Genomic DNA, 15,925 nt, shown 5'->3' on the forward strand with positions numbered 1-15,925 from the left:
CTTTTTTTGAGCTTGGGAGTTGATTTCAGAGAAAACCAGTCGCACCATCATGTTTCTTGCGAACTTTTACATAAGAATCAACAATCAAATCGCAAATTCCTCACACATGTAACATCTCCATTCCTGTCTCAATTTAGAAACAATGTATGGACCATTAGTTTTCTGACGCACATACGTGTTTTACAGATGAGCAAGAAATTTTAGTTCCGAATTGGATAATGTAGTCCATTTTTAATATACTTGTGTTCAACACTGCGCCTGCTGGATACGACTGGGACGTTTTTAGTGCGTCGTCGTGAGCAAAATTATGCCCGCCTGCCCTTTCAAATCTGCAAAATTAAAATCGTTGCGCCGGAAAGACGGAAAAAAAGAGACTTTCCGGTTTTGAAATAGAGATCTCACGAAAATTCCCCAAACTTCGAGAAAAATGAGAGTATCAAAGTATTAGTGCTTCATATCTGAACTCTGAATGGTAGCCATCACCAATCATCGTGGCATGTTTAAGATCAAGTGATAATTTGACCAAAGTTGCGGTAAGGTTATCCTTTAATGGTAAGAACACCCCTATTCACTGAAAAAAACGTTCGATCCTAAGTACCGAAGTTCGGTGTACCATATCATCCCAACTAGTTCGGTTCTTCGAACTGAATTTTTGGGTTTTCAAACCGAAACCGTTTTTGGTTCATGTAACCGAACTCGTGTGATAAAGTGAACTGACGAGCTAAGTTTGGTCATATGTACTGAACTTTCGGTTACGCGAACCGAAGATTCAGTTTGACAAACCGAATGTTTGGGATGCTATGAAACACTGGACATTCGGTTCACAAGGCTGAATTTTTTTTTTTTGGTCTGGTTACACGATCAAATTCTCGTCAAATTCCGATCAAAATGATGACCAAGATGGCGGTCGAGAGTTATCTAGATTGGTGAGTAAAATTAATTAAAACAGCGTGTTGATTGAAATAAGCATGAAATAAGCACGGTTGTGTGGAAATCAGATGAAGGATGAGCCCCACGGTTCCATCATCTACTATCAAATTTTTGCAGGCCGCAGAAATTTGACGGTAGATGGTGCGCATCAGTCACCATTTGATCGGAATTTGACGGGAATTTAATCGTGTAACCAGGCCATTTTGGTGCACTCATAGTTTTCAATCATGCATTACCAACTTGCGTACAGCTTGAGTTTAGAATATATTTTTTGCAGCTTGAAGTCGAATTTAGAGGTTAGGTCTCTCTACTTGCGATCGACCGTAAATCAACGAGATTTTGACCTAATTTTGTTACTTGAAGCGGTCGGATCGTTCGAGCGCACAGTTCTTTGAACCGAAGCGCGTCTACCAAAATAATCGGTTTCTATAACTGATATTTATTGTGTTTTTTTTGTTTGTTTGTTCTTTGTCTCTGTTTATCCACATTGCAACTTAAATGTCCGGCAAGTGGAAACTGGAGACCAAGTGAGGATCCGCCAATATGAGGATGAAAGCGCGTAATCGGTTCTGTCGGGAGCCGTGCGCTCGTGGTCCGACCTTGCTCTGATAACAACAGCAGCCGCGACCGACGCGGACCTCCTGAAGCCACGCTCTCACAAACAGCGCGCGACGTCACCTTGTCCGCGTCCACAATCCTTGTCCACAATCGACGCGTTCAGAGTCCCTGAAACTAAGTCCCTTTTAACTGAGGGTTAGGACAAAAGGAATTCATCTTTAATAGGTTGTAGAGTACCTACGCTGGTAAAAAAAAAAAAAAAAAAAAAAAAAAAAAAAAAAAAAAAAAAAAACACACACATTGGATCTAGAGTCCAGACTCTTGAAAACATTGACAAGAAAAAATATTTTTGATTCAATCGGATTTTTGCTTGAATCAAAACGAAATCCGCTTAAATTAAGAGGCTTGGTTCTTGATTTAAGCTAGATTCTGATTGAATCAAGAGAACATTTTCTTGTCGATGTTTTTAAGAGTCTGGACTCTAGATCCAATGTGTTTTTTTTCCAGTGTGTATAGCGAGAGTATAGATAGATGTGAAACTCCGAAAATCCATCAGGCCTTCACCGATGCCTCCGCGAATAAAGTTAGGGTTCAGAAATGCAGCCAACCAATGAATTTCAATTATCCGGAGCGATTTACTAACACAATCGTTAGGAACCCTCGTTTATGAAGCACGTATTTGACTTAGTTTTTGCATAAAATTACTCGTTTGCGGAAGAACGCTCATTTATGTACATTCTTGGTCATTTTGGTTAGAATTGGAATCTGCAGACTCTGCAGACTCTGCAGACTGACAGTGAAATTTTGTGTGTTAGAAATTGGTTAGAGGAATGGCTGCACTTTTGGGGGCAGATTGTGAAGTCAGGAGTGTATTTTAGACTTTCCCGATGCGCTCATCGTAATTTTTGAGCTATTTGCTAGGAGATGTACTCCTCTCTTTTGGTCTAACTGTGGTTTGCAACAGGTCCATTAGGGTTGCAACTGGTCGCGCGGCAGCCAACTCCTCGTCGCGCGCTGCCTGTGGAACCGCGGCTTAACCGGCCGTGGACCATGGAACGCGAATGCTCTACAACCGTCGCCGACCGCGAGCAAGCGCCACCGTGCACCGAGCTGTCCAGCCTCACAATGTTGCCAGATTGAGCTTTTATTTTGCCATCGTCTCTGAATCATTGTTTTGTAGAGAGTTTTAGATGTTTACAGAGGTATTTAGAGGTTTTTAGAGATGTTTAGAGCACTGGAAAAAAACACATTGGATCTAGAGTCCAGACACTTAAAAACATCGACAAGAAAAATACTCTTGATTCAATCAGATTTAAGCTTAAATCAAGAACCAAGCCTCTTCATTTGAGCGGATTTCCTTTTGATTTAAGCTTAAATCTGATTGAATCAAGAGTCCTTTCTCTTGTCAATGTTTTCAAGAGTCTAGACTCTAGATCCAATGTGTTTTTTTTTTTCCAGTGAGGTGTTCAGAGGTTTCTAGAGTTGTTTAGAGGTTTCTAGAGGTGTCTGCCCTTAAAGACAGGGTTGCCATGGTCAGGGAATACCGGAAAATGTCAGAGATTTTTCAAAAGTCGGTTAAAACCTGGAAATTTCAGTGAAAATGACGAAAGTGTCAGGGAAAAATGGTTAATTCACCTTTATGTGCTTCTTGAATGGGTCGGACGATTCGAACATCAGATTTTTTGTGGAAACTATTTCAAATTGCGTATTTTAAATCGTCTGGCATGTCCACAAGTGTCAGGGAATTTTATCAAAATGTCTTTGAAAAATCTGATAAATGTCAGGGAATTTCATTATGTAAATTCTGTGGCAACGCCGACCGTAATAAGTTACTAAGAATCATGTACGAATTTAGACTCGCAAATACATTTTTCAAATGTTAATGGCGCTGTAGAACGCAATGCACACATTCAAACCGCGAAAAAGCAACTCGGAAACCGAGAAACACGCCGCGTTGTGCGGACAGTGCAACTTTGAAAATCTTATTTCTCTGTTATACACAACTTTGAGGCTTTGAAAGTGGTTTCGTTGTGAAATTTTCTTCTTATGGCACCACTCTAAATTTAAAATGTGACAGAGTAGAAATCGAAATCTGCAATTTTAGTCAACAATTTCATATCCGACCTCCCTGATCGACTCGATCCTGTGTGCGTCATTACAAAAGCGATACACGGGGGGAGCTCACTGGTAAAAAAAAAGCTCTTGGTTCAAGAGTGCAGTTTCTTGTCGCCGGATTTAAGAGTCTGGACTCTTGTTTCAATGCAAAATCCGCTTGAAACAAGAGTTTAAGACTCTAAAATCCGGCGACAAGAAACTGCACTCTTAAGTCAATGCAATGTGGCATTGGTCCAAGAGGTTTTTTTTACCAGTGGGGTGGGGGGGCAAACATGCCGAAAATATACGTTATACGTAGTTCATGAACACTTCCTAACTGTCGAAATGGATCCCTGGACAGGGTTAGAACTTACCCACAACAGCACATATTGTACATGTGCCTATGCACGTTATTTCTACAGCGTGCGATCGAAATACTTTTCTTTTCGCGTAAACCCCCCCCCCCCCTCATTCCCCTTTCAATTTACGTGGCATCAATGTCCATAATTAAAAATTCCCGGGCGGCATTTAGTCACAATACGGTTGCAACGCGGTTGGAAACAGCGTAAGCAGCTCTGGCCGAGGTTCAGAATAGATTTAGTACCGTTCTGCGAAGCGCGGCCCACAGGGTTGTCATGTTCGATTTTGTCTCTACGTAAAGCGGCGATTAATCGTCACGTATTTTTGGGAGAATCGGCAACCTCCGGATGCAACACATGTTGCGGCTTATGAAAAGCTCTGGAAACGACGCTCCGAAACTTCCGAATTCCACGGAACTGCCGTGAAGAGGGTAAGCGGATTTTCGCCATCGGATATGATCCGTTTTTAACCCTAATCTACCCCCCAAACCCCCCCCCCCCAACCCCCAAAAACCTCCCGAACCTCAAACCTTCAAACCCCCTTTCCTTTTTTCAACGAAAACTCCCAGGCCGGGCCCTGGCTCATATACGAATCATATTGATTTGCTCTAATTTTAAAACCGCATCTGAAATCAATTGGACGTATTTCTGTTAAACGGAACTAAGCGCCAAATGGAGTTGTTGCATGTGTGAGGAATTTGCGATTTCACCATCTATTATTATGTAAACACGCGAGAAACACGATAGTGCCACTGGTTTTCCCTGAAATCAACTCCCAAGCTCAAAAAGAGCTCTCAAATTTGAGGCAAAATATAAAGTGGCAACCCTGCTAATGTACGAGTATTTGCTGCCTATCTTTGCATGGAGAGTTTGTCTTGATGTAGAGGAGGTGGACTCTCAGGATAACGTCGGATATCCCCTCCATTTTGCCTCAACTTTTAGAGCTTTTTATGAGTTTAGGAATTGATTTCAGGGAAAACCAGTGGCACTATCGTGTTTCTCGCGAACTTTTACTTAAGAATCAATAATCAAATCGCAAATTCCTCGCACATGCAACATCTCCATTGAGTTCCTTTTGAGGATTTTAGAATCCCGGATAGCGCGTTCTGTCAAGCGGAACTATGCGCCATGGAAATGCATTGCGAGTATAGGACGGGACGAGCAGCGCGTTCTGCAACACCCGCCAATCCAAGCCCCCCCTCTCTCTTCCTCCCCCAATGGCGCTTAGTTCCGTTTGATAGAAATAAATCCAATTCGGCTAAAATTTTCTGCAATTATCCGTATTCCGAAAATTTCGGCAGCTTGATCCGAGATTCTTGGTCCAGGTTGACTGATTAGGCTGTCATGCTAAGGAAAAACGCCGTATGATTCATCAAGCGTTGCCAAATTTCCTTCGTCAAGGTAGTATTGTGCTAGACATTACTTTAATCGCAGCCTGTCGCGATGACTCTGTTATTTCAAAATTTACATTTTCTGCGAACTATGGCAACTTTTCCTCAGAGTGAATGTAAGTAAGTAAAAACAAATATACCGTATCGCTCCAATCGCTGAGAGAGCAACACACTCTCTTGGAATGCGTTGTTTCATAGGAATCGAGTAAAAGACCTCAATTAAACAGTACGCAACCGATGATTTTACGATTGATTATCCTATAAAATCGGTAAATATTGATTCCTAATGCCTCATAGTTTCAGTGACGTAGTTAAACGTTTATTTTGACGTGAATGCGTCACGACTCACGTCACCGCCTAAATTACCACCATGTGACCGGCGAAATAAAGGTTTTTCTCGCGCTAAACGGTCATTCTGCAGGAACGTGCTCTGTAAGTCAAAATGAGACTACTTTTCCTTTAAAAACTTTTCCCCAAGGACGTTCACAGTGGAACCTCCGCCTCCGCCCCCTCCCACAATTTTTTACACAGTTTTTGTTTTTTCTGACTTTTGGGAAGAGTTAAATGGCAGAACTAATGAAAAATGGGCACCTGCCTCTATCTTTACCTCTAAATTCATTCATTGCCTCCGGTATACTGAAATCTCAAATTCTGGGGGGGGGGGGGAGGATTCCGAGTTTTCGGATTTTACGGAGTAAAGAACTCCATCCCTCTCCTTATCGTAATTTTGGTTGTATTCATCAGCGGGGCAAATCTATCAAAATGTGTATACTTTCCGACGATGGAAGTAAAAAAAACTGTCAAGGTTGCGACGTCTCTAAATCCCCGCTGGTTTTTTTCTTCTTTTTTTTCTGATCGTTACGAATGGGCGATTCATATCAGAATTTTCCTGGAATATTCCGCACAGAATTGGACGTATTTATGCTAAAAGGAACTATGTGCCTAGGATTTGCGTGGAACATAGTTCCTTTTCGCATAAATGTGTCTCATTCTAAGAAATTTGAAAGAGCTTAAATGTATAACCTGCATCCTTTCTTTGAAAAAAAAATGTGACAAAACCTGCAAGTTCACAATAGCACCTGTTTTTTTCCGACTTTTGCCATAGTTTGGTGAGGTAACATTTGTACGTTACAGCCTTTATTTTTGCGCAGTACTATCTAAATTTAACTACCAACATCTGGACTCCCGTGCTTAAATCAATATTTTTAGAATTTAAATGGAGACGACGAGCTGCAAATTTTCGATGTTTGGTTCAATTCCACGCATTGTTCTGCAGCGAAATTGACGTCAGATGTGGTTGAAATTTACTACAGCCCTCCATTCTAAAAACGAATATCTGTTTATATTTGTTTCGATTATAATTTCAATTATTCTATCCTTAGTTCTTCCTTTGACAGAGATAAAATGAAACGCTTTATTTAATTTCAATTAAGGACCCAGCTCAAACGTCAAAAAAGGCGTTGTTACCTCTTCGCCCAATGACCGGCGAAGACTAAATGCGGTACACTAATGTGTAAGGGCCAAACGCATATGGGGAATATGGGCGTCTCCGATCAGTCTCAAGCAAGAATTAATGACCCCAATTGTTTTGAGATTCGTTTTGAAGTTTACAGTTGCGGACTGGATTGCCAAAAATGGACTGTGCAATCAATTTAACAAACCTACACGGAGCAGACCTGGTCAAGTTGAAAGATTTTGACAAGTTAACTCGTGCTCCAGAATTATTTAACATCATATTTTTACAATGCATACGGCATTAGGTTGCCTTAATGATAAAAGCCTTTCGGAGCGATTTAAAGTCGAATGATTTTGAAAAACTTATTCGGAAATAAAATCTGAGAGGAGGAATTTGTAAAACAACTTTAATTGCACGGAAAAAATGGTTTCGTGGTCATGCTTTGTATGGTAGGTCAAATGGCATCACCTATAAATGGACTACATTTTGCAATTAAGAACTATAAATTTCGGCCCGGTTTAAAAACAACGTATGTGCCATTAGTTTTCCTGTGCACATAAGTGTTTTTTCAGAGGGGTTAGAATTTATAGCTCCAAATTACAAAATGCAGTCCAAATTGTCGATTTGTATCAGTTCGGTCCAGATTAGTGTCTAGTCCACTCAAAGTCTGGGCGATTCCATTTTAGAACTTATGCCGAGATTACAATATTTCCTACCGTGTAGGTGACAGTGGCGATCAATTATCGATTTTTTCCCATTTGAAGCTATGGGATATGGTCGATTATTAAGGTGTTCACCTCAAGGTTAAGGTGGACACCCAGTCTATCGATTCATTTCCATAGGTTTAAATATAGCAGCTCAGTCGATAGATCGTAAAGCCCCTGGTAAAAATTGGCAGGAGAATCTGTGTTCCAAAATACCATAGACCTACAGCCGGCTGTAAGATTTCCAATAGCTTTTATAGCCGGCAACACAATTTCTTATAGCCTTTTATAGCCGATGGCGATTAATCAACAGCCTGGCGATAAAGTGTATGCTAAACCTTACTAATTACGGATGCTAGGACTTAGTGAGTTTTTGGACTACCGCTCTCTTTTTGGGCCGCATTATCTTGATTTAATTTAGCGAGGAAAGCTCCGTACTACGATGGATGCCTGCCATTCCTAATATGTTGGAGCGCCTTCAATTTCGTATGATACTGTGCAATACCTCTGGTGTGAAATAGTTGCTTCAAGCGCCGCGGTACGCTGCGGCTCGGCGGGCGGGCAGCAAGCGCTAAACGCGCATTGGCGCCTTCAAACCTAACAGAGATACTTTAAGCATTGCGCAATGCGTGAAGTATTCCTGTTAGGTTTGTAGGCGTCAGTGCGCCGCCGCTCCGCTTTGTGTTAGGCTCTAATATTTAATCTCGCGGAGTCAGCGTTTTTCAACTCATGACTTTGAATGTTTGCACACTCTGTATGGATTTTCCTTATTTTAATTGATGAAAAAAAATATGTAGTAAAGGAAAATATAATGTGCGTTTTGTAAATATTAAGGTGATGCCGTACAAACTTAAGGATTTCCAAAGCACACGAATTTCTACACAATTTCTTATAGCCTTTTATAGCCGATGGCGAAAAAGCAACAGCCAGGCGATAAAGTGTAAAGTCCGGCGATAGGAACTATAGCCCGGCTGTATAATTTTGTATCGCCTCGTGTAGCCCGGCCATATGATGTTTTCCACTTTCTACAGCCAGCTATATGATTTTCTATCGCCCTCTTCAGTCGGCTATAAGAACTCCTATGGTATTTTGAAATGCACACGGAAAAAAATTAAATGTTGATTTAGCATTTATATTGTTAAAAACATGTCCGACATGTTTCAAATGCTGAGTTTACATTTGGAGAAATGCTAACTTAACCTCGCCCACTGTGAAACGAACAAATTAAAATGTTGTGTTAGCATTTTTGTATTGTAAAATCAGCATTTGAAACTTGACGGGCTTTTTTTAACAATTTAAATGCTAAATCAGCATTGCAATTTTTTTCCGTGCAGCTCCTATCGCCAATTATTACCAGGGGCAGGTTAAAGATTGGTATCTGTTTGCAGATTTTTTATCTCCACGAGACACACAACAAAAAAAAAAAAAAAAAAAAAAAAAAAAAAAAAAAAAAAAACTCTCTATTCACGCACTCTAGCACTAGTTTCCTCTAAAATAAAAAAAACTAGCATTCTAGTTTGAGTGGCATGGCGTCTAGCAACAGCGCCCGGCACTAAACGCGGCGCGTCGGGGCTTTCGCAGAAGCCCTGCGAGCAGATTTCATGAATGGCGGGATTTATTCGCGGAGCTTTGATCGTACTTCGCATTGTATTCGGCCGCGGCCACTCGGCGCCCGTCGTGACCGGCCAAGGCTCACACGCGGCTCAGTCTCGCCCAAACCGCACGCAACTTCTCGCACGCGGTTCTCGGTCCCGAAAACTCCGGATATCCCGAAAAAAGTGCGGAAAAAAGTGCCTGTTCCCTGTTCTCGCGAAACTCGCCGAAACAAACCATACCTGACTGATGAGATTCCGGAACCGTGCACTGGTAAAAAATATCTCTTGGACCAATGCCGCGGTGCATTGACTTAAGAGTGCAGTTTCTTGTCGCCGGATTTAAGAGTCTTGAACTCTTGTTTCAAGCGGATTTTGCATTGACTCAATTCAAAGTCCGCTTGAAACAAGAGTCCAGACTCTTAATCCAGCGACAAGAAACTGCACTCTTGAACCAGGTTTTTGGAGGTTTTTTTACCAGTGAGTTCAATGGAGATGTTGCATGTGTGAGGAATTTGCGATTTGACTATAGATTCTTAGGTAAAAGTTCGCGTAAATCACGATGACGCCACTGGTTTTCTCTAAAATTAACTCCCAAGCTCAAAAGCTCTAAAGTTGAGGCCAAAATTGAGGGGATATCATATCCCACGCTATCCTGAAAGTCCACCTCTACATCAAGACCGACTCTCCATGCAAAGATAGGGAGCCAATACATTAGCAGTGATGCCGTGTTTTCAGTTTTAGAGTCCCCAAATAAAGTGGCAGCTCTGTCGATGTATTTGCTCCCTATCTTTGCATGGAGAGTTTGTATTGGTGTAGAGGGGAACTCTCAGGATAGCGTGGGATATCCCCTCCATTTTGGCCTCAAATTGAGAGCTTTTTTTGAGCTTGGAAGATGATTTTAGAGAAAACCAGTGGCACCATCGTGTTTCTCGCGAACTTTTACATAAAAACCAGTAGTCAAATCGCGAATTCTTCACACATGCAACATCGTTTCCTTTTTCCAGCCCTCACGGCTGTTTCGTCTGAAGCAACTTCAATTTTTGCGCACTTACGGTTTTCTCACATGTCTCGCTTTCATACAAACAAGACGAATTGTGCTATTTTAGCCATTTCAGTGATCATATTTAAATGAGATTAGACAGATTTTGAAAGAAACCCGATTTCGAAAATTGGAAAATAAGTTCGGCTCTCTTCGCTATCACGGCAGAAGTGCTTTCTCTCGCGAAATCCGGAGGGAAGAATGCATCTGTAGAGGGCGCTGAGAATGCTCAAGAGTGCCGGTCCCCGACCACGCGGTGAGCCGGGGGTGAGCGATTTTTAATTGGATTTTTGCATGTGTGTATGCGTCGCAAACAATTAGTCAAATCAGGCATTTTATCAAATGCAGATTGTTTTTGGCAGTTTACGAAATTTCGTGAATTTTTTTCAATATATCAAGGGAAAATAACGCATCAAATCTACAAGCTCTCCTTGTTTTCCCCTTCTTCAAATGTCTCCCACGCATTTAAATGTTAAAAATTTAAAAATTCTGTGTTTTCCGACACGCGGAAAAATTCAAGACGAATGTTTGTTCAGGAGCTATAAATAGTTTGTTATACTATTGTAAAGGTGTAAATTTGCATGAAGGATTCTTTCTTACCCCATCATTTAAATATGTTATCAACAATTAGAATATGAATCAGAATTTTAATCTTGATTTGTCACAAACTTTTCTGATATTCCATGGCAACTTAATGAGACCAAAATGAAAGACGCAGAAACATTAATTGGGATTGATCCCGCAAATAATTCCTCTCGACTCCAAAATTTTCCGAACTCGTTTGGCGCAGGCTCCCCCTGATTCGATGCGTTCGCAACCACTCGTTAATTAGTTGCTGATGATGCAAGTACATTTCCAGGAAACGCAAAATACGCACCCTCATTTAATGAAATAACGCCGCATTTAATGAAAACACTAAATCAAACGTTGCCAGAGAAACTGCAGCTGCCACGACTGAATTTCGAGAACTTTGCTTCGCAGAGTTGATTGGACTGCGTTTTGCAACAGGGAACTACTATTTCCGGCTCATTTTAGAAACATCACTGGAAAAAATTAACTTGGATCTAGAGTCCAGACTCCAAATAACATTGAAAAGAAAAAATACTCTTGATTCAATCCGATTTTTTTCTTGAATCGAAGAGCCGAGCTTCTTGATTTGGGCGGATTTCCTTTTGATTCAAGCAAAAAGTCTGATTGAATCAAGAGTATTTTTTCTTGTCAATATTTCTACGAGTCAGGAATCTAGATCTAGGCGATTTTTTTTCCAGCGATTGTGCATAGATGCACATAAGTGATTTTATGAATAAGCTAAAAATACTTGTTACTTGCTGCAAAATGCAGTCCCAATACGAGAATTTTCCAAAATGCACGACTGTCTCAATCTTCGAAACCGAAAAGATCATTGGGGCTCTTCATAAAATACGTAATGCTGATTAGTAATTGGATTTTTTTCATCCATTCATACTCTCACTTGTGACGCGCCCGTAGTGCAAGTGGCGTGGCGTGTCTTGCGATATATCGATTGACTTGCCATGTAAACCTATAGATAAGGATCGGTAAACAGAGTGTACGCAACGGACACCTGTAATCGATTCTTTACGAGCTTCAAATGGGGAAATATCGATAATCGATCATTCACGCTTCGCAACTGGTCTATACCTTTCTTTCCTGACAAAATGCGGAACCTCCCCATGGTTTCCCCTCTCTAAAAATTTGATGAATCTTTGACGAACTTCAGCTTTTCCCATTTTATTATTTAATTTACGAGATATCTAATAGAAATACAAATAGAAACGAAAGAAGGAATAGGAAGTAAGATGAGGATTTCAAATATTTTTTATTTCTAAAATTTAAAGAATAAAAGAGGTGTACCTAATCAAGCGAAAGAAAAAATTGAAAAGTAAAAACACGAAATTAAATAAAATTAAAATACTTCTTAGAAAAAGAAATCATCCTTAAAGTGTTTCACAAAAATCTCTTTACGCGGTCCTGGACCCCCTCTCCACAATCCCTCTGTCACGCAGGTTCAACCCCCCTAGAGTGTTATCATCTAATAGAAATACAAATAGAAACGAAAGAAGGAATAGGATGTAAGATGAGGATTTTCAATGGTTTTTATTTCTAAAATTCAAAGAATAAAAGGGGTAAAATCAAGCGAAAGAAAAAATTAAAGAATAAAAACACAAAATTAAATCAAAATAAAATACTTCTTGGAAAAAGAAATCATCTTTAAAGTGCTTTACAAAAATCTCTTTACGCGGTCCTGGACCCCTCCCTTCAATCCCTCCGTCACGCAGGTTCAACCCCCCTAGAGTGTTATCATCTATTAGAAATACAAATAGAAACGAAAGAAGGAATAGGATGTAAGATGAGGATTTCAAATGTTTTTTAATTCTAAAATTTAAAGATTAAAAGGAGTAAAATCAAGCGAAAGAAAAAATTATAGAATAAAAACACAAAATTAAATCGAATTAAAATACTTCTTGGAAAAAGAAATCATCTCTAAAGTGTTTTAGAAAAATCTCTTTACGCGGTCCTGGACCCCTCCCTACAATCCCTCCGTTACGCAAGATCAACGCCCTAGAGTGTTACGTATTTTAAAAACGGCTCCCTATTGGATCATCGCTCCGTATCACCGAAGTTTATCCCCTTTTGTATCATTCAATCTCTGTGTTTAGACTTTAATTGCCGGATAATCCAATCGCCCGAATACATAAATAAATGCATAAATCTGACAATACGAGGCCGATCAGGACTGTTGCGCCGACATCGATGAGGAAAATCCGATTAGTTTGTCATCGCCTTATTACGAGTGTTGATATGTTGCGTATGCCGCCGGGCCATGGAAGAACGCCGTATGAGCATTTAGACATTGCCAAATTTCCTTTGACAAATCACGAATTTTCGGGGATATTTGTAAATATTTTTCTTTCAATTTTTCAGAGAATTTCGCTCGTAATTGGATGCGAAATGTCTGAAAATTTCCAGAAAAAATATTCACAATTTTCTTCCAAAAAGAATATTTTCTGAGATGAAATTTGGCAACATTCAAATGCCCATGCGGCGTTTTTCCTGAGCGCGGCAGTATGGCATTCGCGAGCCGCGTTCGACTAATCCGAAAGCGCGCGTGTAGCTTTTGACCAGTGCGAGTGTTGGAATGATCGTCGCGGTGAACACATGTGCAACCGCGAGACACACGAGGGTCGAGGGTGAGTGTGTGTGTGCCGGTTTTCAAGTGTGCGTGTTTCTCCGGCATGAATTTCAGCAATGATTAAGGTAGGATTAATGAGTCACCTCTTAAAACTAGCCTGGTGCAGCGATTGACTCGCATTCGGATGAAACCACTCATCTCTAGTGGAGGAACATGTGCAGATATGTTGATTTTAAATGGACGTATTTCTGTCAAACGGAACTATGTGCATTGATACATAAGCCCTGAGACCCATAAGAATGCATGCACAACAGGGCTCACGTCATAATAGACATGGGTCCGTTTGGCAGAAATAAGTCCAAATGATCCTTTTCGGGAGTCGGAATGTGGCTATGCAGAAAGATCTTACGAAGGGCGAATTTCCAATTCACGGTGCCTTCCGGTGTGATTCGGTGATGCATAATAATGCTCGTGGACCAGCTGCACGTGTCGCAGGATTGTGTTTTGATGGTTGGATCCACACGGATAATTTACAATGTCAATAATCATTAGATTTCTGGTTTAAAGTGTATATCATCGAATTCGTTGCGTCCCCCTATCAAAAGAACGTAACTGAATTGCATAATTCCAAAATTTCCATATGTTTATTGTGTCTGTATACTGGAAAAAAAACACATTGGATCTAGAGTCCAGACTCTTGAAAACATTGACAAGAAAAAGGACTCTTGGTTCAATCAGATTTAAACTTAAATCAAAAGGAGATCCGCTCCAATTAGAGGCTTGGTTTTTGATTGAGGCAAAAATCCGATTGAATCAAGAGTATTTTTTCCTGTCGATGTTTTTAAGAGTCTGGACTCTAGCTCCAATGTGTTTTTTCTTTTTTCCAGTGTACCACGTAACTATGTTGGATGCCTCTGACTGAAAATTTCGACGACGCGCCAAAACAGCGAAATTTTGGGCAAAAGTCCGGTCCTTCTCCTCTAAAATTTGAATTATTTGGGTCAGTTTTGCAACGTCGAAATGGATTTACGTTCCTAAACGTGGGAAACGGTGGTATGATCCCCGGTTTATTCGTAACTAGTAATAGATTTCTCGGGACTCACATTCTGGGGGCGATTTTGATTTCCCGAGAAACACTCTCCAGGAGCCATGGGAACAAGTCATGCGCGGTTTTAATTTAATTTTCTCACCACAAAGGACGTTAGCTGTTCTTTGTCTGTGTATTTTTGTCAGAATTCTCATTATGTTAGAATTCCTAAATTTAACTTAAAACTTGGGAATTTTGTTTTGGAACTTCAGAACGTCACATCTCCCTCAATGTTCGAGCTTTCAGGGTCTCTGCATTGAAATTATCAGATTTTCTTCCTCTAAGCTGTGATACGAATAACTCGATTTTGAATCATTGGAAGTTACGGCATAAGCGGATCCAAGGAAGGGGGGGCGTACATCCCTCCCCCGTTTGCTTGAAAAAATAGAAACGGAATGAACGATAGAAATAAGGAACGGAGGAAAGAAGAAGAAAGGACGCGTATATTTGGTAAATATTCATGACTAAATTGACTCAAACTGCATGTTAGATGCATTTAAATTTCGATAATTATCTAAGCTCACCGTACTCCCTTACACCCTTCCCGTTCAAAATGTCTGGATTCGCCCCAAGATAAGGTCCCTCTTCATAAATCCCACACATCATCCACAAAAAAAAATTACGGGATTTATAGACTTATTGTCCGCATTCCGGGCTCAGAAGTGAAAGTTCCGGGTTCTGAAGCCGTCGCTTCGATTACTCCGGGTGCCACGCCCGGAACATTCGGCCTCCGTAAGTACGACTTCCACGGCCGCACTGAAAAAAAAAACACATTGGATCTAGAGTCCAGACTCTTAAAACTATCGACAGTAAAAAATACTCTTGATTCAATCGGATTTTTGCTTAAATCAAGAACCAAGCCTCTTACTTTGAGCGGATTTCCTTTTGATTTAAGTAAAAATCTGATTGAATCAAGAGTATTTTTTCTTGTCAATGTTTTCAAGAGTCTGGACTCTAGATCCAATGTGTTTTTTTTTTCCAGTGCGGAGTTTTTACCCCAGTGTATTACATTTTTCTTTTCGTCCACCGATCTTTTCCCACTTGGCTCTAACCCTCGGACACGGATTTGTTGCAGGAATCCTTCCTGTTAGAGGTGCCGACGTTCGGTCCGGACAGCTTCTCGCGGCCGATCTCGCTGCTGGTGGAGTACCCGGAGCGGGAGGAGGATGTCCTCAGCGGCTCGACGATCAAGGTGCCGACGCCGGCGGGGGCGGGGGCGGTGGGCGCCAAGCCGAGCGCCTCCCCGCAGATCCGCGCCCTCTCCAACAGCCTCTTCAAGACCTGCTACTCCGGCAGCAACAACCAGCAGCCCCTCCTCCCCTCCGCCCGCCTCGAGGACTGCCTCCCGCCCTGCTACCACGGCGCCAAGACCATGGCCAAGCTCATCAAGGTAGGCAACCACCATGGACTTTCCGTCGCCAGGGACCGTCCCTAAATGGGCCAGTTGCGCTGGTAACTGGACTATGTCGACTCATTATTAACCATAAGCAGTTTGATCAATCTGCAAGCTCGTGAGCTGTCCTGCATTGCGAGCAGCGACCCTCCACTGGCCTCTTGGCGA

The 15,925-nt window shown here is 41.2% G+C and overlaps 1 protein-coding gene across 2 annotated transcripts in view; it reads left to right on the top strand.

The window, feature by feature from the left end:
- The window catches only part of LOC109033369 (uncharacterized), a 358,654-nt gene that overhangs the window by 297,901 nt on the left and 44,828 nt on the right, over positions 1 to 15,925 (top strand). For both annotated transcript variants that reach the window (XM_072305106.1, XM_072305107.1), the window contains exon 31: positions 15,440 to 15,754. In XM_072305106.1, coding sequence (XP_072161207.1) covers positions 15,440 to 15,754 — 315 coding nt within the window. The remainder of the gene's footprint in view (positions 1 to 15,439; positions 15,755 to 15,925) is intronic.

The sequence above is a fragment of the Bemisia tabaci genome, chromosome 10, assembly GCF_918797505.1.
Source record: "Bemisia tabaci chromosome 10, PGI_BMITA_v3".
Classification (NCBI taxonomy): domain Eukaryota; kingdom Metazoa; phylum Arthropoda; class Insecta; order Hemiptera; family Aleyrodidae; genus Bemisia; species Bemisia tabaci.